The sequence below is a fragment of the Emydura macquarii genome, unplaced genomic scaffold (assembly GCF_026122565.2).
Source record: "Emydura macquarii macquarii isolate MOO-44397 ecotype Brisbane River unplaced genomic scaffold, CSIRO-AGI_Emac_v2 contig_3322, whole genome shotgun sequence".
NCBI lineage: Eukaryota > Metazoa > Chordata > Testudines > Chelidae > Emydura > Emydura macquarii.
In genome coordinates, this window is record NW_027133459.1 from 349,319 (window position 1) to 373,445 (window position 24,127).

Here is a 24,127-nt window from a genome sequence, read left to right on the forward strand (position 1 = left end):
ATGGGGGTGTGCAGCTCCTCATGAGCGTGCAACCTCCCCTCGTGAGTGTGCAAACCCCCTCTGAGTGTGCAAATCCCCATGTGCCACTCTCCTGTGTGCAAACCCCCATGAGTTGAGCATGCAACCCTATGGGAGCGTGCACCTCCTCATGAGTGTGTAACCTCCCCTGAGTGTGCAAATCCCCTTGTGCCACTCTCCTTCTGAGTGTGCAAACGCCCATGTGTGTCCCATCCCCTTCTGAGTGTTCAAACCCCCATGAGCTGAGTGTGCAACCCCATTGGAGCATGCAGCTCCTCATGAGCATGCAACTGCCCACACGAGCGTGCAAATCCCCCATGTGCATGCCCCCAGGAGTGAGCAAACCGCTTTGTGTGTAGGCAAACCCCGACCTTGTCTGCTTGCACCACCCCTCCCTCTCCTTCCATGAGCAGGCAACTCCTTCCACCCTCCCCGGGGCGGGGGAGACAGGGCAACGGCTCTTGCTGGGCGTGCAAATGCCTGGTGTGTGCGTGCTTCCTTGCTCATTGGCGTGTGGTGTGCAATCCCAGCGCGAGTGTGCAAAGAAGCTTGGGCATGGCCAGCACCTTTTGCACGGCAGCTAGGGGGTCCCTGTGCAGGTGCAGACCCCCTCACAGGCTCTCGGGTGTGTGCACACGAACGTGCAACTGCCCTGTGTGTGTCAAACCACACCAGCCCCCCATGCATGTGCACAATCCCCTCTGACTGTGCAAAGTCAGGGGTCAGGGGTCCTGGCAGGCGAGTGGCCGTGGGGCCAGGGGCCCTGGAGGGCAAGAGGCCGTGGGGCGAGGGGCCAGGGGTCCTGGCAGGCGAGGTGCTGTGGGGCGTGGGGCCAGGGTTGCCGTCACCTCCCTCATCCCACCAGTTTCTCTGCCCCCCCAGGCAGGGACGCGGCGTGGGGCAGGGGAGACGCCAGGTGAGCAATGGAGGGTGACAGGAGCTGACGAGGCAGCGTCTGCGGGGGGGGGAATCAGTGACCCAGCCCTCCAGCGACACTCCTCTCCCTCTATATCAGCCCGGGCCCCCGCCTCCCGCCCCACTGCCCCGGCCGCCCCATGGCTCTCCAGGACCTGCTGCGCAGCCGGCCCCGCTCCCCGCCGCCCCCCTGGCCCCTGCCGCCGTCCCCCCAGATGGGCCCCCCCGGCCCTCCCTGTCCCCTACCCCACGGCACCACCACGCTGGCCTTCCGGCTGGCCAATGGCGTGGTGGCGGCGGCTGACACCCGCTCGTCCTGCGGGGCCTACGTGGCCTGCCCGGCCTCGCGCAAGGTGCTGCCCGTCCATGCCCGGCTGCTGGCCACCACCTCGGGCACCTCAGCTGACTGCGCCACGTGGCTGCGGGCCCTGCGCTGCCAGCTGGCCCTGCGGCACCAGGTGGACGGGCGGGAGCCAGGCGTGGCGGAGGCGGCGGCACTGCTGGCGGGCGGCCTGCGGGCCCGGCGGGGCCATGGGCTGTGCGTGGCCGTGGCGCTGTGCGGCTGGGACCGGGCCGGCCCCGGCCTCTGGTACGTCTACAGCGACGGCACACGCCTGCCTCTGGACCTGGTGGCCGTGGGCTCCGGCTCGCCGTACGCCTACGGGCTGCTGGACGGGGCCTACCGCCGCGACCTGGCGCCCGCCGCCGCCTACGCCCTCGCCCGCCGGGCCGTGGCCCACGCCGCCCGTCGGGACGCCTACTCCGGGGGCGCCGTCGACGTCTTTCACGTGCGCCGGAGCGGCTGGGTCTGGGTGTCCCATGACGACGTGGGAGAGGTAGGGGGCCTGGGCAGGGGGCTGGGGGCGCCGGGAGAGGAGGAGGAGGAGGAGGGAGCAGACTAGACCAGTATAAACCAGTAGGAAGCAGCATGGAGCCTCATTCACCAGCATATAGCAGCATGGACCAGTATATACCAATATAATCTAGCTGGGTGCCTAATTCACCAGTATGGACCAGCATGGAGCCTTGACCTGTACAAACCAGTATTAACCAGCTTGAACCAGTATAAACCTGCATGGAGCCTTGACCAGTATTAACCAGTGTTAACCAGCTTGAACCAGTATAAACCAGCATGGCGCCTTGACCACTGTGGACCAGTATAAACCACCATAGAGCTTCACCAGCATGGACCAGTATTCACCAGCATTAAACAGCATGGAGCTTTGACCAGCATAAACCAGTGTAAACCAGCTTGGACCAGTAGAAACCAGCAGGAAGCAGCATGGACCAGTATATACCAATATAATCTATCTGGGTGCCTAATTCACCAGTATGGACCAGTATAAACCAGCAAGGAGCCTTAACCACACTCAGCTTGGCTCTCCAATATCCTGGGACTCGCATGGCTACAATAACACTGCGATGGACCAGTATTCACCAGTATGAACCAGTTTGAAGCATTATTAACCAGTATAACCTAGCATGGAGCCTGCACCAGTATGGACCAGTATAATTCAGTTTGGAGCCTTGACCAGTGTAAACTATCTTGGACTGACATAAACCAGCATAGTCCTGCCTGGACCAGTAAAAACCAGTACGGAGCTACCGGGAGCAGTCTGCTGTTGCTGGAACCAGTATAAACCAGTATGTGCCAGTAGATGACCAATAAATGCAGCTGTGACTGGGGGGGTGTCTGGGGGCTGAGACAGATGATGGCGGGGGGACGACGACACGTTTATCTCCCCGTCAAGCCCCATCCTGCCCCCAATCCTTGCCCCACGGCATCCCCTGTGGGGCAAAACCGGGATGGGAGTAATTGGGACCCCCCCACACATGCACCCAGTGCCCCCTGTCCCCGCTGTGGGGCAAGGCCGGGCCAGCTACTCTGGGTGGCTGTTAGTCTGGCCAGGACCGCGGGCAGCGCGTGTCTCCATGGAACTGAACTGGCGTCCCTGGGCGGGATGGGGCAGGGCCTGGGGCAGGGCCTGGGCCCCACACGCCTCCTTCTGCCCGGCTGCCTCGCTCCCCACGGCCCTGCTGGCCCGCCCCGGCTCCATCCCTACCCCACTGTGGCCATCCCCGCCCCTCTGTGTCCATCCCTCCATCCCTGCCCCACTTTGTCTCTCCTTCCATCCCTGCCCCACTGCGTCCATCCCCACCCCACTGCGTCCATCCCTCCATCCCTGTCCCAATGCATCCATCTGTCCTCCCTCGCGCTCCCACATCCGCTTTCCCTCCCCTCCATCCAGATGCCCCCCACTCTAACCACTAGCCCCTGCCCCCCACCAGAGCCGCGAGAACCCAGCGTCCGGCCCCCCACAATGAGCCTGAGGTTTGTATTTTACAAAATAAAGTGTTTATTATGAAATGATCACATGGATGCTCCCCCCATAGAATGGTACCTGCCCCCCACCCTGCATAGAATGGTACGTGCCCCCCACCCCCACCCCATACAATGGTACGTGCCCCCCACCCCACATACAATGGTATCTTCTCCCCCCCCCCCAGTATCCAGTGGCATTAAAGTCCCAGTGCAGAGCCCCAGGAGGGGGGGGTCTCTGGTGGATCGGGGGGCCACTAGATCTGTGGGTCCAGGTCCCTCCACTGTCCCCTTGGGCTCCCTAGGGCACCCTCGGCCAGGGCTGTGGCAACACCGAACCGGGATGGGGTGGAGGGGGCTGGATGGGGCATTAATCCGAGGGGGGGGGGGCCTGTCAGTCGTCACAGGTGGGGGGGGCAGGTCACCCAAAGGGGAACAAACCCAGTGAACTGGGACGGACGGACAGACGGGGCAGGGGATGGATGGACGCATTGCTCCCTGCCTGATCTGCACAGGGCCCCCTAGAGTGGAGAGGCCCCGTGCCCCATCCTCTGCCCCCCTGAGCCCACCAGCCCCACCCTGGGGCCGCATGGGGAGCAGATGCTGAGATGCGGCCAGCTCTGGGGTAGGGCGAGCCCAGAGGAACAGCCACCAGGTACGTAGAACGAACATTTCCTGCTGAACGGCCTTTGTGTGTCCCCCCGCCCCACACCCCTGCAGGGCCACACAGCTGGCAAAGGGGGGCTGCAGGTTGGGAGTGGGGGGCATAGCGGTGCTGGGCTGGGGCAGTGACATGGCGAACGAGGAATCCCTGAAGGAGCCGCAGAGAGACGGGGAGCGATGGCCCCCCCGCCCTCCCAAGACTCCCCCTGCCCCCCGCCCGGCCATTGCCCCAGCCAATGCTGAATCTCCCCGGGTGTGGCAGACAAAGGGGGGATACGCTGCCCCCCCGCCCCCAGACACCTCCCCAGCTGCAGAGACGAGGGGAACCCGCAGCCCCCCAGCTCTCCCCGGCCGTTCGGGGGCTGAATCCCTGAATTTGTTTTCTAACGAGCGGTTGAATCTTTAAAGGGAGGGGACCAAAATTTCCTTGGCAGCCCCGCCCCCCCCAGCTTTGATCCCCGGCGGGGGGCTCCATGGCCCCCCCCAGAGAATGATTCAGAGGAAAAGTCGGTGAGTTGCTAATTAAAGATTTTCAATATTGATACCGGCTGCGGGAATAGAAATCACCCTGGCCGGGCTGGGGGGCTGCAGGTCTGTGTCCCATTGGTGGGAGGGTTGATTTTTGGCCAGAGCTGGGGAAGGAAAGGGGGGGGTGTTTGTACCCCCCCACCCCTGGTCACCTCCTGTGCTGGGTCAGGACAGTTGGGGGGCAGGGAACTGGAGGCAGCAGGACCAGAGGGGTTAGAGCTGGGGGGGGTCTCAGGCTTAGCAAGGCTGGTGCTAAAGGTCACAGCAGGTTGGGGGGTGCAAGGGGACACCCCAGCTCCACCCCCCCCCACATCAGCAGTTCCAGGCCGTCCCCCAGATGTTCCCAGGCTGCAGCCCCCCGCTGTGCGCTGGGGGCACCCCTGCTCCAGACCTCAGCACAGCCCCCCACCATGGAGAGATGGAGGTGCAGCTCTCTCCCCCTCTATGGGGCAGAGGCTCCATGAGTCATCACCCCATCACCAGGCCAGTGCGACCTGCCCCCCACCACGGTTCTTCCACTGAGACTCTCCCTGGGGGCTCTGCCATCTCAGGATCAACCCCCCATTTTCCCTGCCCCCTCCAGCAGCCCTCGCCCCTTGGGGAGCCGCTGCACGGCCTCATTTTTCTCACTCACACACACACGTTAAAACGTGGGGCAAAAAAAAGAGCAAGAAACGGCCCCGTTCCGCCCCATGGCCCCAAGTGCCCCTCGGCGAGAGGCGGGAGAAAAGATTCGAACCTCTCCCCTCGCTTTCCTCTGCTTCGTCTGCTGGAAATCGAAAACCAGGCCCTTGCCCAGCTCATTTTCACCTCGCAAATACCCGCGTCTTTAACAGCGTCCGGCTGATTTTCGCTGCTGCGTTTAGATTCATTGGCCCAGGCACAAGAAAAGAAAAGGAAGAGAGAACGCGGATGAAAGCCGCGAAGAAAAGAGGAACAAAATTAAAATAAAAACCAGAGAAAGAAGGATAAAGAAAGGAAAAAAAGTCCTTGTTTTCATCCCAGCGTGAAAGATTTTTAGCTTGGGGAAATACAGAGAAACGAGCCGTTTCCCACCCCCACAGGGGGCTGAATCTAAACCGTTTCCCACCCCCGGCTCCCGCTGGCCCGTGTCACCGAACCTTTGTAAAAGTCAAACTAGCTACAGGAAACGAGGGTTAAAAATTCAGACGTTTTAAATAACTTTTTATCGATTTTTCGAACTAAAAATCCTAAAGCGAATGGAGGTTTAAAATTGTTCTTGCCCGAAGGGGGGGGGGAGGAAAGAAAAAAAAGGCCCCAAACCACCCCTCACTCATCTTTACCATTTCAGGTACTGGTTCTTCTGGAAAAGAGGGAGAAAAGTCCCCTCCCCCCCCCGACTTTCAGGTGAGGGACGAGATCTCCAAGGAAAAGACTAAAACGTATCACAACTTTCTCCCGTTCTCAGAAAGCTCAATTTCGTGCAAGCCGGAGGGTTGGCTCTGGAGCCTTTGGGGTCACGCCTCCTGGTGCCCCATCAAGGGCTCAGCCGCTTGCTGGCAGGCTCCGGCAGGCGGGTCTCAGGCTGGACACAAGCCGCACAACTCAGTGACCATCGTTTGTCTCACACGCTTGCTCACGCCCGTTCCAATCCACGAGCCCCTGCAAGGGCGGCAGGGTCAGAGCTCCACAGACAGCAGGAGCGCCGCCACGGTGAGGACGGACTGACGACCACGTGGCTGCCCTACGGCTGTCCTGAGCTGGGACCTAAGCTAAGGCGGCCGTCGAGGGGGGCTGGGCCCGTGGGGAGGGGGCTGTCGGTGTGCCCAGCTGGCGCCTGGGCCGGGTCGTGACAGTGACCTGCCCCGAGATCCTCTAGGCCATCGGGGGGAAATCATGGCAGGGGTTTCCCACAACGCCTTCGTCTTCCTGGCAGTGCGTTTTATTATTGGCAAAGCCACCCTGGCCGGACTCGATGGTGACAGAACATCCGGCGGGTCCCCTCCACCTGGAGCCCCAGGCTCCGGCCAGCCCCACTGCCAGACCAATTATGGGGGCGATCTCTCGCCCCTCGGCGCCCAGGGGATCTTGTGGTGCCGGCAATGCCGGTCCTGAGTGCTTGAGATGTTGTGGGAGTCCTGGGCATGGGGAAGGGGTGAACCTTTGCTGGCACCAGGGCTTCCGCCCCCCCGAGGTCCGCTGTGGGTCTGCAGAGCCTGCGGTGCTGCGCTCTCAGTTTGCTACAAACGTCTCCGGGGTGGCGGGTAGTCGTGAAGCCCTCCTCCTCCCTGGGAGGCGCTGGACTCAACGCGCCTCTCTGGGGCCGGCGTCAAGGCTGGGGGAGCGGCCCGGCTCGGGTTGCGCTCCACAAACGCTCTGAAGTTCCAGGCGTAGGCCAGCGACCCTGTCCTTCCTCCTCTGCTTCTTTCTGAGGAATGTGAGCGGCGCTGGGCACCCCCAGGGATCTTCGGGGCTGGAGACCCCTTACCGGGCTGAGGGTCTCAGGAGCCAGCATCCTTCCTCAGCCCCGAGTCCCGAACAGAAGCCGATGAGCTGCGCAAGGTGGGGCTGGGCTCCGGGGTGCTGTCCTGCGTTCGGGGGCGAAAATCTCCAGAGTGGTCCCCTCAGCGCGCCTCACCTCGACGCCTTGACTGCAGGGGAACAGGGCAAGCCCTGCGCCAGTGGGAAAAAACAAGTCGCTGACGGGGATCTGCCCAATACAACTTATCTAAAGTCACCCCGACAGGAGAACAATTAACGCTAACGAACCATTTACGGGCCAATCAGAGAGGGCAGCGCTGGGACGCAAAGGACCCACGTGAAGCAAGAGGCCCCCGATTCCATCTGCCTGGCACTGCCGGCGAGGAGCTGAGCGAGCAGAGGGTCGGCTGAGCCCCTTATAGGGGGCCCCGAGGATGCAACTCCGGAGCCGACCCTACGGGCACCCCTGGGTGAAAAGCTTCTGGCGCCCGAAAGAGGGATGAAGACGAGGAAGCAGTCGAAGAACCACCGGCGGCTGCTTCTTCCTTTTCAACTAATTAATCGCCTCCGTTGGAGACAGGAATAAAAGCTGGGGCCAAAATCATTTTAGCCATTTTCAACTGGGGGGAGGGCGTCCCGAAAATACCGACACGTCACGCGCGGATTGCCTTGCTTTTGTTATGTGTGGCGAGATGGAGGGAAAAACCGACTTTCCTTTGACACTCTCCTGCCATTTTGTATTTAAAATAAGGTGAAAAAGGGGGAAAAAATTGTTTAAAAAAAGCCTGAATCTTTTTGCTTTGCAATTTTAAGATTTTTTTCCATGGGGGGGGAGGGGGGAGTTATTAAAAAAGTGACCCAAACATGCTGAAGTTTTGCTAGTTTTTTAACACGAGGCAGCTCTCGCAGAAGGGGGTCCCACATCCCAGCGTCATTCGTCTGCAGAGCGTGAAATGAAATGCACAAGGCGTTGAACTTGGAGCCGCCCACCACGATTTCACTCCACGCCTTTGCCCTAGGAAACGATGGAAAAAACCTGCTAAAAAGAGTCTTTTCTCCCCCTGGAATGCCGAGGTGGTCAGGCCGGTCCAAGACAGCAGCGAGACGTTGGGTGTGTGTGTCAGGAAGCGGCCACACAATCCAGGACAAACTGGACAATCCAGGGCTGGGGCCCCTCGTGTCTAACGGGGGACACGCGGCAGATGTGGCCTAAGCCGGGCGGCATCGCTTTGCGGGGTTTGAGGGCCCGACGCCGGGAGATGCCAACTTGGTGCGAAACGCGGGCGGCTGGAGCAAAAACTGCCCCTTGAGCTCCCACTTCCCCCCCCCCAGCGCTGGCTCACTCCTTCCGGCATTTCCGGGTCAGGGGGCTGCTTCTAGTGGGGGTAGAATCCCCACGGAGCCCCCTGCTCAAGGTGCCCGGACCCCCCAGGAATCACACACACCCCTCGCGTATGAAACTAACTCCGGATTTTATTCCTCTCGATTCCCAGCGACAGCAGAATAAAAAAACATTTGTCCCAAAATAAAATACAAATTAACGGAGTATCCAGGGGGGGCGGGGAGGGGAATTATCCCATCCAGTGACCCGGCAGCACCCCGGCCTCAGGCTGGCCGCATGGGGGGCTGGGCCCGCCCCCCCCATGGCCACCGTGGGGCTCAGCGGCGCCCCCCGCGGTCCCTCACTGGGGTGCTGCGGCTTCGGCTCCGGCTGTGCCTCTTGGTTTCACGGCGCTCGCGGCCCCCCCGTTCGGCGCCCCCCGCACTCCCCGGGGCGCCGCCGCTGCCGCCACCGCCGCCACCGGCCCCCCGCTCCCGGCTGTGCTCCCGCCGCTTCTCCCGCTCGGCCTGGCGGCTCCGCTCCCGTTGGCGCGACTCCTCCTCCTCCAGCTCCTTGCGGCGCCGCTCACGCTCTCGCGCCCGGGCCGCCCGCTCCGCCTGCTTCTGCACGAACTGCCGGGCACGGGTCAGCGCTGGGCCAGGAGCCCCCCACCCATCCCCCAGGAACTCCCCGCCCGCCCGTCCCGCCCCATCCCCCGGGAAGCCCCCGCCAGCCCGTCCCATCCCCCGGGAGCTCCCCACCCCAATCCCCCCATCTCCCAGGGAGCCCCCACTCCCCCTAGGAGCCCCCTGCCCCACCCCGCCCCATCGCCCTGGGAGTCCCCCACCCCAATCCCACAGGGACCCCCCAATTTCCCTGGGAACCCCCCATCTTGATCTACCCCCATTACCTAGGGAACCTCCTAATCCCTCTGGGGGACCCCCAGCCCCAATACCCCCCCCAACAGCCAGGGAGCCCCCAGTCCTGCCCTCGTCCCGATCCCCCCGTCACTGGAAGAGCCCCCAACCCCGGTGCCTCCTGGAGAGCCCCCAGCCAGCCTCGGAGCCCCCCAAGAATTCCCTTGTGCCACCGGCTCCCGCAAAAGGCGGGGGGGGGGGGGGGGGCTGGGCTCACCTGGGTGTCGGTCAGGGGCAGCCAATAGATGCAGGGGGCAGCCTTCGTCTTGCGGAAGAGATCGTCCAGCAGCTTGGCAGGAGGCTCCTCGGGGGCCTTCTCTGGAGGGGGCACGAGGGGGGGGGGGGTCAGCGGGGGCTGGGCACAGCCCGCGCCCCGCTCCCTCAGCCCACGCCCCGCCCCCACAGCCCAAGCCCCGCCCCTACCTTTCTTCTCAGCCTTCTTCTCCTTGGCCTTAGGGGGCTCCTTGCGGCGGCGCTCGCGGGAGCTGGAGCGGGGCCCCTCGCGCACCTTGTCGCGGTCCCACTCCCGCTCCGCCCGTGTGCGCTCCCGCCGCTCCTGCTCCCGCGCCCGCTCCGCCCGCTGCTCCCGTGCCGCCCGTTCCGGCTCCCGTGAGCGCTCCCGGGGGGCCGACCGCCGTGTTCCGCGCCCCCCGACCGGCCCGGGCCCCGGGGCCCCTGGCGCCTCGGCCGCCCGCTCCGCTAGCAGCCCCCGGTGGAAGTCCAGCTGGGGGGAGAGAGGGGGTGAGGGGGGGCCCAGCTGCCCACCCCGATCCCTCAAATGTCCCCCAAGCGCCTCCAGACCCAGCTGTGACCCCCAACTTCCCCCAGATCCCCGAGCCCCAACTCTCCCAATGGTCCCCAGAGTCCAGACCCCCAAATTCCCCGACAACCCCTCAGTGCCCTGACCACCCTAACTCCCCCAGACCGAGCCCTGAACCCCAATCCCCCCACAGCCCCCAGAGCCCGGACCCCCTGACCCAGATCTGAGCCCCAACGTCCCCCAGAGCCCTGACCCTCCCTCCAAACTCCCCATGACCCCCAAATTTCCCGACAACCCCCAGAGCCCTGACCCCCCGAACTCCCCACGACCAGCCCCTCACTCTGGAACACAGCCCCACACCACCTCAGCCCCAGGTGGAAATCCAGCTGGGGGGAATGGGAGGAGGGGATCCAAGATGGGGCAGCTTCCCCCTGCCCCCCCAACCCAGTCCCTGCGCCCCCCGCCCAACCCACGGCAGCCAGTACCTCGTCCTGCTCGGCGAAGTCGGCAGAGAGGAATTTGGGGTTGGACTGGGGCCATTTTACGCCGTGCAGGGCGTTGCGGGTCAGCACGGCCTCCTCCAGCGTGGCGTACTGCGGGGAGAGAGGAGTGAGCAGGGGCGGGGATGGACAGCTGCGGTGCAGGCGGCCCGGCGGGAGGGACGGACAGCGGGAGGGATGGATGGACAGCCACACTCACCGTGACGTAGCAGTGCGATTTGATCTTGTCGATCCAGAAGGCTTCCTCCACCAGCGTCCCCGTCCGGCCAAGCAGCTCCTTCAGTTGGCCCAGTGTGAAGGGCCGCACCTGGGGGGAGAGGAGTGGGATGGGGGTAACACCCCAGCAGCCGGCTCAGCCGTGGGGAGGGGGAGTCCTCTTTCCCAGAGCTGCCTGAGCCCCTGCCTCATTCACGCCAAGCCCAGCACCTCGGGCAACAGATGAGGCCGGGTGTGGCCGGGCCCCGCAGACACCGGCCCGGGCATGGCCCAGCCCCAGGCACTGACTGAGGCAGGGTCCCGCAGACACCGGCCGGGCATGGCCCAGCCCCAGGCACTGACTGAGGCAGGGTCCTGCAGACACCGGCCCGGGCATGGCCCAGCCCCAGGCACTGACTGAGGCAGGGTCCCGCAGACACACTCACCAGATTGCAGATGTGGACAATGGGGCTGGGCTTGGCCCGGGGTGGCGACGGGAGCTGCGCCGTGCGCACGGGGTCATCGATGGTGATGGAGACGCCGGAGCGCTGCTGGCTGATGGAGCGGCGCGTCAGGGTGTCGCTGAGCGTCACTGCAAGGGGCAGAAAGAGGTCAGACCGGCATGGGGCCCCCGATCCCGCAGCCCCACACCGGACTGGCCACCACCCAATACTTCCATGACCCCACTGAAGACACCCAGCCCCCACGTGCCCAACAAACTCCCCTGGTCTCTCTCTCCCCCCCCCCGATTCCTGTGACCCACCCCCCGACCCCACATGCTGCCCCCCTGCCCAGCCACCCACACCCCCAGTTCAACCTGGCCTCACCCTCAGCCCAACATGCTGCCCCCCAGCCCAGTCTATCCCCTTTCTCCCGACCTTTCTTGACTTCATGCTCCACGGGGGGCGGCAGGGCCAATTCTGCTGTGACCTGGGGGGCCTGGGGCTGCTCTTCCTCAGCCTCCTTTTCCTCCTCTTCCTCCTCCTCCTCACCCTGCCCGTTCTCCTGCCCCTCGGCCGGCACCACCTGCCACAGGAGAGCAAGCGGGGGTGTGGGGAACGGGAGCCAGGCAGCTGGGCCCTGGGCGGCCCCAGTGCACCCTGTTCCTGGGGGAAGACTGGGACGGGGCAGTGGGACCCAGGCATTCAGGACAGTAGCCTGAGGGACTGCGCAGGAAGGAGAGGGCTCTGGCAACCGGGAGGGCCACCCCCGGGGAGGGGAGGGGGAAAGGACTCCGGCACCCGGGCCCCATACCTGCGTGACCGTCCGGCAGATCTTCAGCCCCTTGTCGTGGGCGGGCGGCTCGCCGTGGTGCTCGGCCTCATCCTCCGAGATGCGGGCGTCGTCGGCATGGAGATCCACCACCACCTCCTGCCCCGCCGCGGGCTTCATGTCGGGGATCAGGCTCTGCGGGCACGGGACAGTGATGGGACCCAGGCGTCCGGGGACACCACGGAGGATTCACTGCGCCGACCTCACAGTGGGGTGAGAGCAGCACAAGGAACGGGACCCAGGTGACGGGGGCAGGAGGGGTGTGGGGATGGACCCCTGGGAGAGAGACGGGGCAAGGGACCCAGGCGTCCGGGCCTGGTGGCACCGGCGGGCAGAGGCCGGGGGAGGGACCCAGGCATCCAGGGCAGGTGGCCCTGGTGGACAGAGGCCGGGGGAGGGACCCAGGCGTCCGGGGCGGTACCTTGAGTGACTCGGTGGTGATGCTGATGGACGGCTTCTTCTGGGTGGTGGCCGTGCTGGCCCCCCAGCGCCGCTTGCGCCCCCCTGATTGGCCGCCCTCCGTGTCGCTGTTCCCTGCCGCTGCCCCCTTGGCGGCCGCTGCAACCCAACAGCCAATGAAAGCACAGCACTGGGCCCACCCCCACACACAACCCACCAGCCAATCAGAGCTTGGGATGGGGACCCAGAGCCCACCCCCACACCCGCCCCCCCAACAATGCCCCCCCAGCTCGGAACACGAGAGCCAATCAGGGGCCAGGAGGGGGACCCAGCACCCCTCACGGTCATGCCCACTGCCCATGAGCCCCCCACCCAACCCATGGGGCACAGCCCCCTGACATGGGGGGCCTGACTTACACACGACGGAGATCTTCCTCTTGAAGGCCTTGTGCTGTGCCCCGGCCTGCGGAGAGAGGGAACGAGACAGAGGAGGGGAGAGACCCCACACGGGGGGGGGGGGAGGCGGTCAGCATCTCTCCGTGGGGCAGGGCCCCAGACCCACTGGGGGGGCAGGGGCCCACAAGCGGCTCAGATGGGGCCAAGGGCTGGAGACAAGGGAGGCTCAGACAGTCCAGGAATAACGGGTCCCCCCCACCTCCCGCCCTGGCAACAGGGCACGGCTGGGGCTCCGAGTCCTGGGGTGACCCCCCCACCAACCCCACACGCTGCCCCCTTGATCCTGATCCCCCTCACTGCCCCCAGCCAGCCCCACACGCTGCCCCTGTGACCCCAATGCCTCCACTGCCCCCAGCCAGCCCCACACGCTGCCCCCGTGACCCCAACGCCTCCACTGCCCCCAGCCAGCCCCACACGCTGCCCCTGTGACCCCAATGCCTCCACTGCCCCCAGCCAGCCCCACAAGCTGCCCCCTTGATCCCGATCCCCCTCACTGCCCCCAGCCAGCCCCACATGCTGCCCCCGTGACTCCAATGCCTCCACTGCCCCACAAGCTGCCCCCTTGAACCTGATCCCCCTGCTGCCCCCTGCCAGCCCCATATGCTGCTCGTGACCTTGATCCCCCTCACTGCCCCTCCCAGCCCCACACGCTGCCCCCTTGAACCTGATCCCCCTGCTGCCCCCTCACAGCCCCACACGCTGCCCCCGTGACCCTGATCCCCCTCACTGCCCCCTGCCAGCCTCACAGGCTGCTCGTGACCTTGATCACCCTCACTGCCCCCTTGACCTTGATTCCCCTCACTGCCTTCTGCCAGCCCCACAGGCTGCTCCCAGTCTCCCTCACTGCCCCCTGCCAGCCCCACAGGCTGCCCCCGTGACCTCGCTGCCCCCTGCCAGCCCCACACGGTGCGCCCGCAGACCCCGCTCCCTCAGGCCCCATGCTGCCCCGGCTTTATTCCTGGAGAGCTCAAACCCCAAAGAGGGAGCCGGGGACCCGCCGCCCCACAGACCCTTGGACCCCCGGGGACTGGGACCCCGCCCCCCAACGCCCACGTCCGAGCTTAGCCAGAGCCGCCTGCGCCCCTCGGCGCGGAAAGAGCCAGAGACCAGAAGAAATAAAGGTGCTGCCAGAGGCGCCAGGTACCATCTCACACCTGGGGCGTCCTTCGTCGGCCAATCGCACCGCAGTGCCCAGGGTAGCTAGGCAACAGCCGGTCCAATCGCAACGCGCCCTCCCAGGTTCGGAGGGGCGGGGGCGGCCAGAGACAAGGTGGCGGAGGCGCCTGGCGCTGGCGGTGGTCGGGAGCCGCCCGCCGGCGGGGGGCTGGGTGGAGAGTCCCGAGAGAGCGGGCACCCCCGGGGCTGGGGCGTGGCGGAGTCCGGAGAGCCACGGGGCAGGGAGGGGGACCCCGGGGCCAAGGTCCTTGAGCTGAGTCCGGAGAGACATGGAGCCCCCGGGGTGGAGGAGACCCCGGGGTGAGGGTCCTTGAACCGAGTCCGCAGAGACACGGAGCCCCCGGGAGGGGGGACCCCAGAGCAACGGAGCCCCCGGGGCCAAGGTCCTTGAGCCGAGTCTAGAGAGACATGGAGACGCCGGGGCAGAGGAGAACCCAGGGCGAAAGTCCTTCAGCCGAGTCCGGAGAGACACGGGGACGCCGGGAGGGGCGACCCTAGAGCAACGGAGCCCCCGGGGTGAAGGTCCTTGAGCCGAGTCCCCGGGGCGAAGGTCCTTGAACCAAGTGCTGATGGCAACGGAGACCCCAGGGTGGAGGAGACCCTGGGGTGAAGGTCCTTGAACCGAGTCCGGAGAGACATGGGGACGCCGGGAGGGGGGACCCCAGAGCGCTGGAGCCCCCGGTTCCAAGGTCCTTGAGCCGAGTCTGGAGAGAGATGGAGACACCGGGCTGGAGAAGCCCCCGGGGCGAAGGTCCTTGAGCCGAATCTGGAGACATGGAGACGCCGGGAGGGGGGACCCCAGAGCGACGGAGCCCCCGGGGCGAAGGTCCTTGAACCAAGTGCTGAGGGCAGTGGAGACCCCGGGGTGAAGGTCCGTGATCCGAGTCTGCAGAAACACGGAGTCCCCAGGGCGGGGGAGACTCCGGGGCGAAAGTCCATGATCCGAGTCTGGAGACCCACCGAGACCCCGTAGTGAAGGTCACTGGGGCGAGTGCAGAGAGCAACGTTGCCCCCGGGGTGAAGGTTCTTGAACCGAGTCCGGAGAGCAGCAGGGACCCCTCAGCGGTCGAGCCACAAGCGGGGCCCCAGTTTGGCCCCAGGGGCTGGAGTCCTGCCGTAGTCCTGAGAGGCACCGAGATCGCCGGGGGGAGGAGACGCCCAGGGGGCAGAGATCCTTGGAGCCAGTTCTGAGAGCTGCAGAGAGCCCCGGGGGGGCGCAGGAGACACCCGGGGGCCAGTGCTATGAGCAGCGGAGACACTCGGGGTGGAGGAGACCCCGGGGGGCCGGAGGTCCTGGAGCCAAGTCCCGTGAGCAGCGGAGAGCCCGGGGGGGCGGAGGAGACGCCGGGGGGGGGCAGTCCTGTGAGCAGTGGAGATGCTTGGGGGGCAGCGGAAATGCTGGGGGGACGGAGGAGACTCCGGGGGGGCAGCGGAGGTCCTGGAGCCAGTCCCACGAGCAGCAGAGCGTCCCAGCAGAGCGGACCCTTGGGGGCAGGCCCCACGGCTAGCCCCCCAGCTGGGTCACGGGGGTCTGGAGCCAATCCGTGCGGGCGGCCTCAGGGCTAATGCACCCGGCTGGAGCCCTGGGACAAGGGCGACCCCCAGCTCCCGGGCCAGCCCCATCCGCCCGGAGGCCAAGGTCCATGAGCAGCAGGGCCCGGGCGTCTGCGGAGGCTGCCCGGACACCAGGGTCCGCGCCCCCGGCCCCGCCCGCTCTCTGTCTCTCTCCGCGTCCCTCTGGCGCGTGCGGGCGCCCGCTGGGCCGGCTGCTCTTCGGAAACGGGGATCGGAAGAGAGGAGTCCAGAGAAGGTCAGCGGGGGTGGGGGGCCCGGGCCCCGGGCGGGGGGGGGGACGGACGGACCTCGGGACAAGGCGACAAGCTGCAGAACCAGCCACCCCCAAACCGCCAACGGGGGGGAGGGCCGGGGGGAGGCTTGGCTGGCTCCGGCGGGGCTCCCCAAACCCGCCCACGGCCGGGGGGGGCCCAGGAGAGCACCCCCACGTCGGCCGGCAGCCCCCGGTGCGACTCCAGATGGGGCAGACCCCCAGGCCTCTCACCTGCCCTGCTTCCGCCAGCGAAGTCCTCCCCGTTGGTGCCCCCCCCACCCCCGCCCCCCACCCTGCCCCTCCCGCGGGCTGAGCCGCCCCCGGGACCCCCCCCCGCTGCCCCCTCCCAGCCCTGGGTGCCCACCAGGCTACCTCTTTCCTCTCCTCGTCCTCGGGGCCCCCCTCGCGCTCCTCGGGGCCGGGGGGCTGGGCGGTGGGGCCGGCCGGGGGGCTGGCGCCCGGCTGCTGGGCCTCCAACTCCATGGGCGCCTCCTCCTGCTGCTGCTGGCTGCTGCGGGGAAAGCGGGTCACTGGGGGGGGAGCCACCGGGCCCCCCAGACTGCACCCGCCGCTCCTCCCTGCCCCCCGAAGCCCCCAGCCCCCCATAGTGCCTGCACCCGCCGCTCCTCCCTGCCCCCCCAAGCATGTGCCCCCTTCTCCTCTCTTTCCCACCCCCCTGCCCCCCAGAGCGTGCCCCGTCTTCCCCGCCCCCCTACTCCCCCTTCTCCTCCCCTCCCCTCCCCGCCCCCCAGAGCCTGCATCTGCCGCAGGAGCGCCCCCAGCACCTGCCCCCCGGCTGCTCCCCCCCCCAGCGCGGCGCGGCCCGGCGGGGCAGGGGGGCGGGGCTCACCCGCGGGCCGGGCCGGGCATGGCGCGGCGGGGCGGGGCGGGGGCGGCTCAGGGCTGCGGGCCGGGCCGGGGCGGCGGCGAGCGGCGGGCGGGCGGGGCGGCCATCTTACCGCTACCCAGCAGCCCCCGCGCGGGGGGGGGGCGCCGGCTCGCCCGCGGCCCCGCCCCCAAGCCCCCTCCCCCCTCCACGCGGGGACCCAGGCGTCCGAGCCGCCCCTCCCCCACCCCCTCCACGCGGGGACCCAGGCGTCCGAGCCCCCCCCCCCCCCCCCCCCCCCGCCCCCGGACACTTACTTCCTCCGCTGCCTCTGCTGCGTGCCGGCCCCCCCCGGCCCGGCTGGGCCCCCCCCCGGCCTCGCGGAGCCGCCCTGCGGGGACAGAGCCAGGCGCGTGTCAGGGGCCCCGATCCCGCCCGGGACCCCCGCCCCCCCCACCCCGATCCCGCCCCCCGGCGCCCCCACACCGCCCCCCGCCCCGTGTCAGGGGGCCCCGATCCCGCCCGGCACCCCCACCCCGCCCCCCCGCCCCGTGTCAGGGGGCCCCGATCCCGCCCGGCACCCCCTGCCCCGATCCCGCCCCCCGGCGCCCCCTCTCGTACCTGCTGCGACTCGGGGCCGTGCTGGGGCGGGCGGCGGGGGCGGGCGTGGGGGGCGGCGGGGGGCGCGGGGCCCAGCCTGCCCTCCGCCCCGGGGCTGTGCGGCGCGTCCTGCCCCCCGGCCGGGCAGGGCTCTTTGGTGCGCGGGGAGGTGGGGGGCCCGGCCCGGTCAGCGTCCGGGCTGCGCGACTGGGTGGGACGGACAGACAGACAGACAGACAGAGCTTTAGTGAGCTGGGCCGGGCCAGGGCGCTTGGGGTGGGGGCTTTGGGGGTGTCCCTGGGGTCTAGAGCCCCCGGCACCTTCTAGCCCCTCACACCGGAGCGGGGCCGTCTCCCCTGCTCCCTGCCCCACCTGGCTGGGGCCTTTCTCCGGCCCTCAGCCCCTTTCTTGGGGGGGGACCCCAGAGCCAGGTCCCCACGGGCGTCGCGCTGCCCTGCCCGGTGTGGAATTGCAGGGGCTGTTTCGGGGCCGACCCCTGGGTCGCCCCTCGCGGGCGGCTCCGCGCAGCACGAGCCGGGGGAATTGCCCCTCATCTGCGCCCTCTGCCGCCTCGCCGGGGACCCCTTTCCCAGCTCCCGGTCCCGCCGGGGACCCCCTGTTTGCCCCTCTGCACCCTGAAAACTGGCCCGGCTCTTTCGCACTCCGGGACCCAGGAGACCTTCCCGCTTGGCCCCCCCCCCCCCCAGCTCCCGTGGATCAGGAGCCCTGGGGCGCCCGACACGCCCCGGACACTAGCCCACGGCTGTGACCCCCCTGGTGAGGCATTTTCCCATGCCGGAGCCCAGCCAAGCGGGCCCGGGCTGTTCCGGGAGTGGGGCTAGGTGAGGAATTGGGCGCAGAGGTGGGTCACATCCCACAGTCCTGCGTGTTCACACTGAGTTCCCGCCTCCCCGTTAACTGGGCAGCATGGGGGGGGGGGGCGGTTCTAGTATCTCCCCCCCATGGATGTTCAATCCCAGTGCACCACGCTCACTAGTACCGGGCTCCGGATGGACTCTGCAGCAGAGGCCTGGAGAGGCAGGTGGCCCCGCAGGGTCTGGGACTTGCCCACCTGGCTCTGGAGTGAGCTCAGGGCTCCAGGTAGTGGGGGCAGGGATCAAGGTATGGGGGGGAGGGGCCAGCTTGTGGGTCTGTGCTGGGCTTGGGATCTAGAACAGCAAGACTGGGTGTGGAACAGGCCGGGCACGCCAGAACCTGGCCCTGGCATGGAGCCTAGGTTTGAGAACATGCTGGGAGCGGAGTCTGACATAGAAGGGGGTCTAGAACAGGCCCAGTACTCCAGAACCATGCCCTGGCATAGAGCCAGGTTCTAGGGCATGCAGTGGTGGCCAGGAAGGGGCTCTAGAACTCAAATGCTGGGCCTGGAACAGGCCCTGTGCTCCAGAACATGGCCCTGGCATGGGACTACGTTCCAGAACAGGTCCCTGTCATGGAGCTGGGTTCTAGAGCACGCCAGGAGCAGAGGCCGATGTAGATGGGGTCTAGAACTGGCCCGGCACGCCAAAATCATGCCCTGGCATGGAGCTGGGTTCTAGAGCATGCATGGGTGGCGAGGAAGGGGCTCTAGAACTTGAATGCTGGGTCTGGAACAGGCCCAGCGCTCCAGAACCAGGCCCTGTCCTGGAGCCGGGTTCTACCTCCTGGGGCAAGCAGGGCCGGGGCCTTGGGGCTCACCTTTCTGCTGCTGCTGCTGCTGGAACCGGAGCGCAGGGCCTGCCGCTTCCTGGGGGGCGACTCGGAGCGGCTGGAGCGGGACCCGGAGGAGATGGAGTCGGTGTCGGAGTCCGAGTCGGAGCCCCCCCTCCGCCGGCGCTGGGGAGGGGGGGAAGGCGACGCTGGGCGGGTCCCCGACGACCTTTCCTGAGTAGGGGGGGCCTCCTTGGTCAGCAGTGGGGGGGCGGGCTCATCCTCCCTGGGGGGAGGCATTGGTGCCTCTCCTTCTGACAGCTGGGGGGGGGCTGGGGAGCTGGGGGCTGCAGCCATCCCCCCCTCCTGTGATATCTCAGGGGGCCCCTCCACCTCCTCCTGGGGGGCCCCCTTGTCTTCCTGGAGCCCAGCTGTCCCCTTCTTCTCCAGGGAATCCTCCAGCACTGGGGCAGGTGGGCTGGACTGCCCCATCTGCTGGGGGGCCGGCGGGCTGGACTGCCCCATCTGCTGGGGGGCCGGCGGGCTGGACTGCCCCATCTGCTGGGGGGCCGGTGGGCTGGACTGCCCCATCTGCTGGGGGGCCGGTGGGCTGGATTGTCCCATCTGCTGGGGGGCTGGTGGGCTGGACTGCCCCATCTGCTGGGGGGCTGGCAGGCTGGGCTCCACCTTCTTCTGGGGGCCGGCGGGCTAGAGTCCCCTGTCTTCTGGGGGGTCAGCGGGCTGGGTTCCGTCTTATGCTGGGGGGCCAGCAGGCTGGGTTCTACCCTCTTCTGGGGAGGCGGCAGGCTGGGCTCCGCCTTTTGCTGGGGGGCCGACGGGCTGGGCTCCGCCTTTTGCTGGGGGGCTGGCGGGCTGGGCTCCGCCTTCATCTGGGGGGCCGGCGGGCTGGGCTCTGCCTTCTTCTGGGGGGCTGGCGGGCTGGGCTCTGCCTTCTTCTGGGGGGCTGGCGGGCTGGGCTCTGCCTTCTTTTGGGGGGCCAGAGCCAGAGCTGCCCCACTTCCCTGGGGTTGTGAGGGCAGGGTCACCCCCCTTTGCTGAAGCCCGGGAGCTCGGGGCCCCTCTGTCTCCTGTGGGGCTGGCAATCTGGGCCCCCCCACTTCCTGGGGCCCTGTGGATCTGGGCCCCTCCACTTCCTGGGGCCCTGTGGATCTGGGCCCCCCCATCCCCTGGTGTGGTGGGGCTGTGGGTCCCCCCTTCTCTTGCCGGGACCCCCTGAATTCCTGGGGTGAGCTGCTCGCCTGGGGACCTGGGGGCCAGGCTCCCCGCATCTCCTCCCGGGAAGCTGCCTTCACTCCTGGAGCCTTCACTTCCTCCTCCTCTTCCTCCTCTTCCTCCTCGTCCTCCTCCTCTTCCTCATCCTCCTCATCCTCCTCTTCGTCCTCCTCTTCGTCCTCCAGCTTCAGGGCGGGCCGTGGCATGCTCCTCCGGCCCCGAGGGGGCGCCTCCCGCTCCTCCAGCCCCACGGCCGGGGTGCCCTCCGGGGGCTTGGTGGCTCTGGCCTGGGAGAGACGGGGAGCTGGTGAGAGCAGGAGAGAGGGCGCCCCCCTGCCAGCCCCCCAAGGTGCAGCGCCCCCTGCCGCCCCCTGCCCTGCCCCCCGGCACCCCCCGGCAGCACTGACCTGCCTGACGCGGGTGGAGCGGCGCTCCTGCCGCCTGCCGCCCTCCTCGTCCGAGTCGTTCCTCTCCCGGGAGATGGGGTGGCTCTTCCCGGAGGCTGGGAAGGGACAGGGAGCCATCAGCTCCAGGGTCCAGCCTGTGTCCTGCTTGAGAGCCCTTCCCCGCCGGCCGCTCTGGAGCCGCCCCCTCTTGATCCCCCCGGCAGGCCCTGCCCAGTGCTGTGAACCCCCCCCCCCCCGGTGCCGGATCTAGAACCTCGCCCCCCTGCTCCAGACCCTGCACCCCACTTCCCCATTCTTGCTGAGCGGGGTCTCGGAGCAGGTGTGCACCGCATGGCCTAGAGGCAAGCCACGCTCTAGGTATCTCAGTCTAGAACCCCGGGTCCGAGGTGCTCGGCTCCCGGGCCAACGCGTGCCCGCGAGCTCTAGATCCCAGCAGAGCTCTGGGCCCCACGTCCCCTCCGGGAGCGAGTCTCAGCACCCTATTCTAGACTGGGCCAGCTGTTTCTAAATTCCTGACCCAGGGTCCTTGCAGCGCCCCATGCCAGGCCACTAGCTCCCGCCTATTCTAGAGCCTGTTCTAGAGCACCTGTTCTAGACACTCGCTCTACCCCCAGAAAGGGCTGGGGGAGACACAACAGGCCGACAAGCACCAGGCAGCAGCCCACCCACCAAAGGCCCCCGTTCCCACCACGCCGTGGCATGGGCGCCAAAGAGGCCCCGTGCCGCTGGCGGGAGCAGAGTCCCAGCCAATTGGACGCGCCCACTGCCCCCCACCACGCTAGAGCCCGGGCCACGCCTCCACGCCCCCACTCACCCTCCAGCTCGGCTGCCTCCCGCGCCTCCCTCTGCAGCCGCTGCTGCAGCAGCTCGTGCTGCTTCTCCAAGTATTGCTTGATGAAGCTGTTCTGGCTCATCTCCTCGCCGATCTGCGGGGGGGCGAGAGGGGTGAGGGGCAGGGCTCCAGGGGGAGCCAGCTCTGGGAGGGCAGCAGGGTCTAGTGGTTAGAGCAGGGGGGGGATGGGAGCCAGGACGCCTGGATTCTATCTGAGAGGGGAGTGGGGTCTAGTAGTTAGAGCGGGGCTAACCCGGGAACAGATACCCATGTCCTCAATGTGGCCTAATGGTGTGCGACGAAGGAAAGCCACAGGGCTGTTGGCCCCCCCGCTGGCCCTGCCCCACCCTGGGGCCCGCACTGGGTCTCACCTGGGAGTTGGGCTGGAAGGTGGCGTGCAGGGTCGAGTGCTTCTGGAGGTTCTCGAGCATCAGGGCCTGGGCGGAAAGATGCCGAGCTCAGAGAGGGATCCCTGCTGCCCTACGGGCGCCCCCAGCCCCACCTCTCCCTGCCCGGCCTCCAGCCCCACACCGACCCGGCTCAGCCCGACTCAGGGAGTGCCTGCCATCCCGCCAACCAACCCACACGCATGACTCCGCCCAGTCCCGCCATCCCATCCAAGGCTCCCCTTTAACCAATGGGCACCTTCCTACTCCCCGAACGCCCACAGCCGGCCCCACTCGACGTCCCTCTCCAGCACCACATCCTTCATGTGGGACCTGACCCGATCCAGCTAAACCCACCCCGGCGACCCCTTTCCATGGCCACGGGGAGCCCTCCATCCCAGGAGCCATCCCACCAACCTTACCTCCAAGAGCTGACTTGCCCCTTCCCACCCAATGTCTCCTCTCTAACCTACCCCACAACCCTTGTTCAACGCTTTCAACCCTACGCCCATGAGCTGACCCATGCGGCGTTTGCCCCCTGACCCCCCCAAAGACAATCTCACAGACCTAACCACACAGCCCCAAATGGCCACCGGCCCACACAACTCTGGACAGCCTCTGCCACGTGCTCCCCGGCACAGCCACCACCCCACCACGATGTCTGTCAGCCACGCTCAACCCACCAAGGCTGGGTCCTCCATCCCCGTCCAACCAACTCAACAACTACCTTGCAACTCACCCAAGCACAACTCATCCCACCTCAATCCCCCGGCTGCCCATGTCAACACCCGCCAGATGATGAACCCACCGGAGGACCACGCTATGTGTGTGAGTCAGGGTGTTGGAAGAGTAGACGCAGCCCACGTGAGAGAGAGACACAAGGACAGACAGAGAAAGCCAAGCAGAGCGCCTGGAAGCACAGAAATGTGGGCCGAAGCCAAAGCTTTTTGGGCCCAGAACTGGCTGGAAGGCAGGCTTGGGACAGTGAGCAAAAGAATCGTCTCCTGACCTTTCATTCCTCCTGCACTGGGAGGAAGATTCGTTCTTTGCAAACAAACAAAATGACGTCAAAGACAACACCAGCGGCCAGGGCCAATTTCTATTTCCGGCTGGAATGACCCCAGGACTAGTCGCTCGAGCCAAATGAGGTGACTATATGTAACCTAATGTTCTAAACACAATCACCACCGCCTGATCCACTTCCACCATGCAACATAACCACAACACAACCCAACGTCCGCTGTCCAACGCAACAAACACCACCCAATCCAATTCCACTGTACAACTTAACTACAACCCAACGTCGGCTGTCCAACTCAACAACCCCATCTAACCCGATTCCATCACCCAACTCAACTACAGCCCAGTCCAATGTCAGCTGTCCAACTCAACAACCACTACCCAATCCAATTCCACTGTACAACTTAACTACAACTCAATGTCGGCTGTCCAACCCAACCCCCACCATCTAACCCGATTCCATCACCCAACTCAACTACAGCCCAGCCCAACATCGGCTGTCCAACTCAGCAACCACCATCCAATCCAGTTCCATCTGGTAACCCAACAACTCAATTCAATGTTGGATGCCCAACACAACAGTTGCCATCTAACCCACTGCCACCACATATCTCAAACAGAACTTAACTCAACATTCATTGTCCAACACGATCCCATCGCGGAACTCGACAATAACACAACCTAACATCCAGGGCCAGCACAGCATTCGGTCTCCAACCAAACCCGACAGTGTATCTCAACCACAACATCCACACCAAGCCCCGCCCCCCCATTGGTGGCGGCAGTGGGATCTCCCCCAAGCCCCGCCCCCTGTTGGTGGCGGCAGTGGGATCTCCCCCAAGCCCCGCCCCCCCGTTGGTGGCGGCAGAGGGATCTCCCTCAAGCCCCGCCCCCCCGTTGGTGGCGGCAGCGGGATCTCCCCCGAAGCCCCGCCCCCCGCCGCTGGCGGCGATGCCCCCCCACCCCTGTGCCCCGCGCGGAGGCCGCCCCAGCCCCCGCCGCCCGGTTCCCCCGCCCCCCGCCGGTGCGAGGGTGGGACCTCCGCGCATGCGCGCTGGTCGCTCCCCAGGGCCCGGGGCCCCTCTCCCGGCCGGGCGGCGGGGGTCTCCCCGCGCATGCGCGCCGCGCCTCACCCCGCGGAGCCGCTTGATGAGCGCGCTCTTCTGGCCGCTCTTGGCCAGGCCGCGCTGCTGCAGGGCCGCCTTCAGGTCGGCGACCCGCAGCGCCTGGAGCGGCCTCCCGTCCAGAGTCACCTCCTCCCCGTCCGCCATCTTGTGTGGCGCCGCTGCCGGCCTCCTCCCTCGCCCGGCCCGGGCCCACTCGGCACCTTCCGGGCGCGCTTCGGCAGCTTCCGGAGCCGCTCGGCAACTTCCGTGCCGCCCCTCGCGCGCCTTCGGACCCGCCTCGGAAGCCTTCGGCTCCTTCCGTCAACGCTTCGGCTCTTCGGGTGTTTCCGGTCTGGCTTC

The 24,127-nt window shown here is 66.8% G+C and overlaps 2 protein-coding genes across 2 annotated transcripts; one reads left to right on the plus strand and one right to left on the minus strand.

The window, feature by feature from the left end:
• The first annotated feature begins 1,073 nt into the window (after window positions 1-1,073).
• PSMB11 (proteasome subunit beta 11) lies at window positions 1,074-1,835 on the plus strand. The gene has a single exon (XM_067533115.1). The coding sequence runs from the start codon at window positions 1,074-1,076 to the stop codon at window positions 1,833-1,835; it is 762 nt and encodes a 253-aa protein (XP_067389216.1).
• Window positions 1,836-8,339: 6,504 nt separating this feature from the next.
• Window positions 8,340-23,959, minus strand: ACIN1 (apoptotic chromatin condensation inducer 1). Its single transcript, XM_067533121.1, is given in 19 exon segments — window positions 8,340-8,839; window positions 9,342-9,442; window positions 9,548-9,848; window positions 10,370-10,477; window positions 10,584-10,691; window positions 11,026-11,171; window positions 11,458-11,605; window positions 11,834-11,986; window positions 12,273-12,409; window positions 12,668-12,713; window positions 16,083-16,221; window positions 16,854-16,927; window positions 17,158-17,343; window positions 18,832-19,481; window positions 19,484-20,303; window positions 20,424-20,518; window positions 21,238-21,349; window positions 21,627-21,692; window positions 23,795-23,959. Coding segments are annotated over 19 exon segments (3,822 nt in total). The 5' UTR covers window positions 23,933-23,959; the 3' UTR covers window positions 8,340-8,545.
• Window positions 23,960-24,127: the final 168 nt, after the last annotated feature.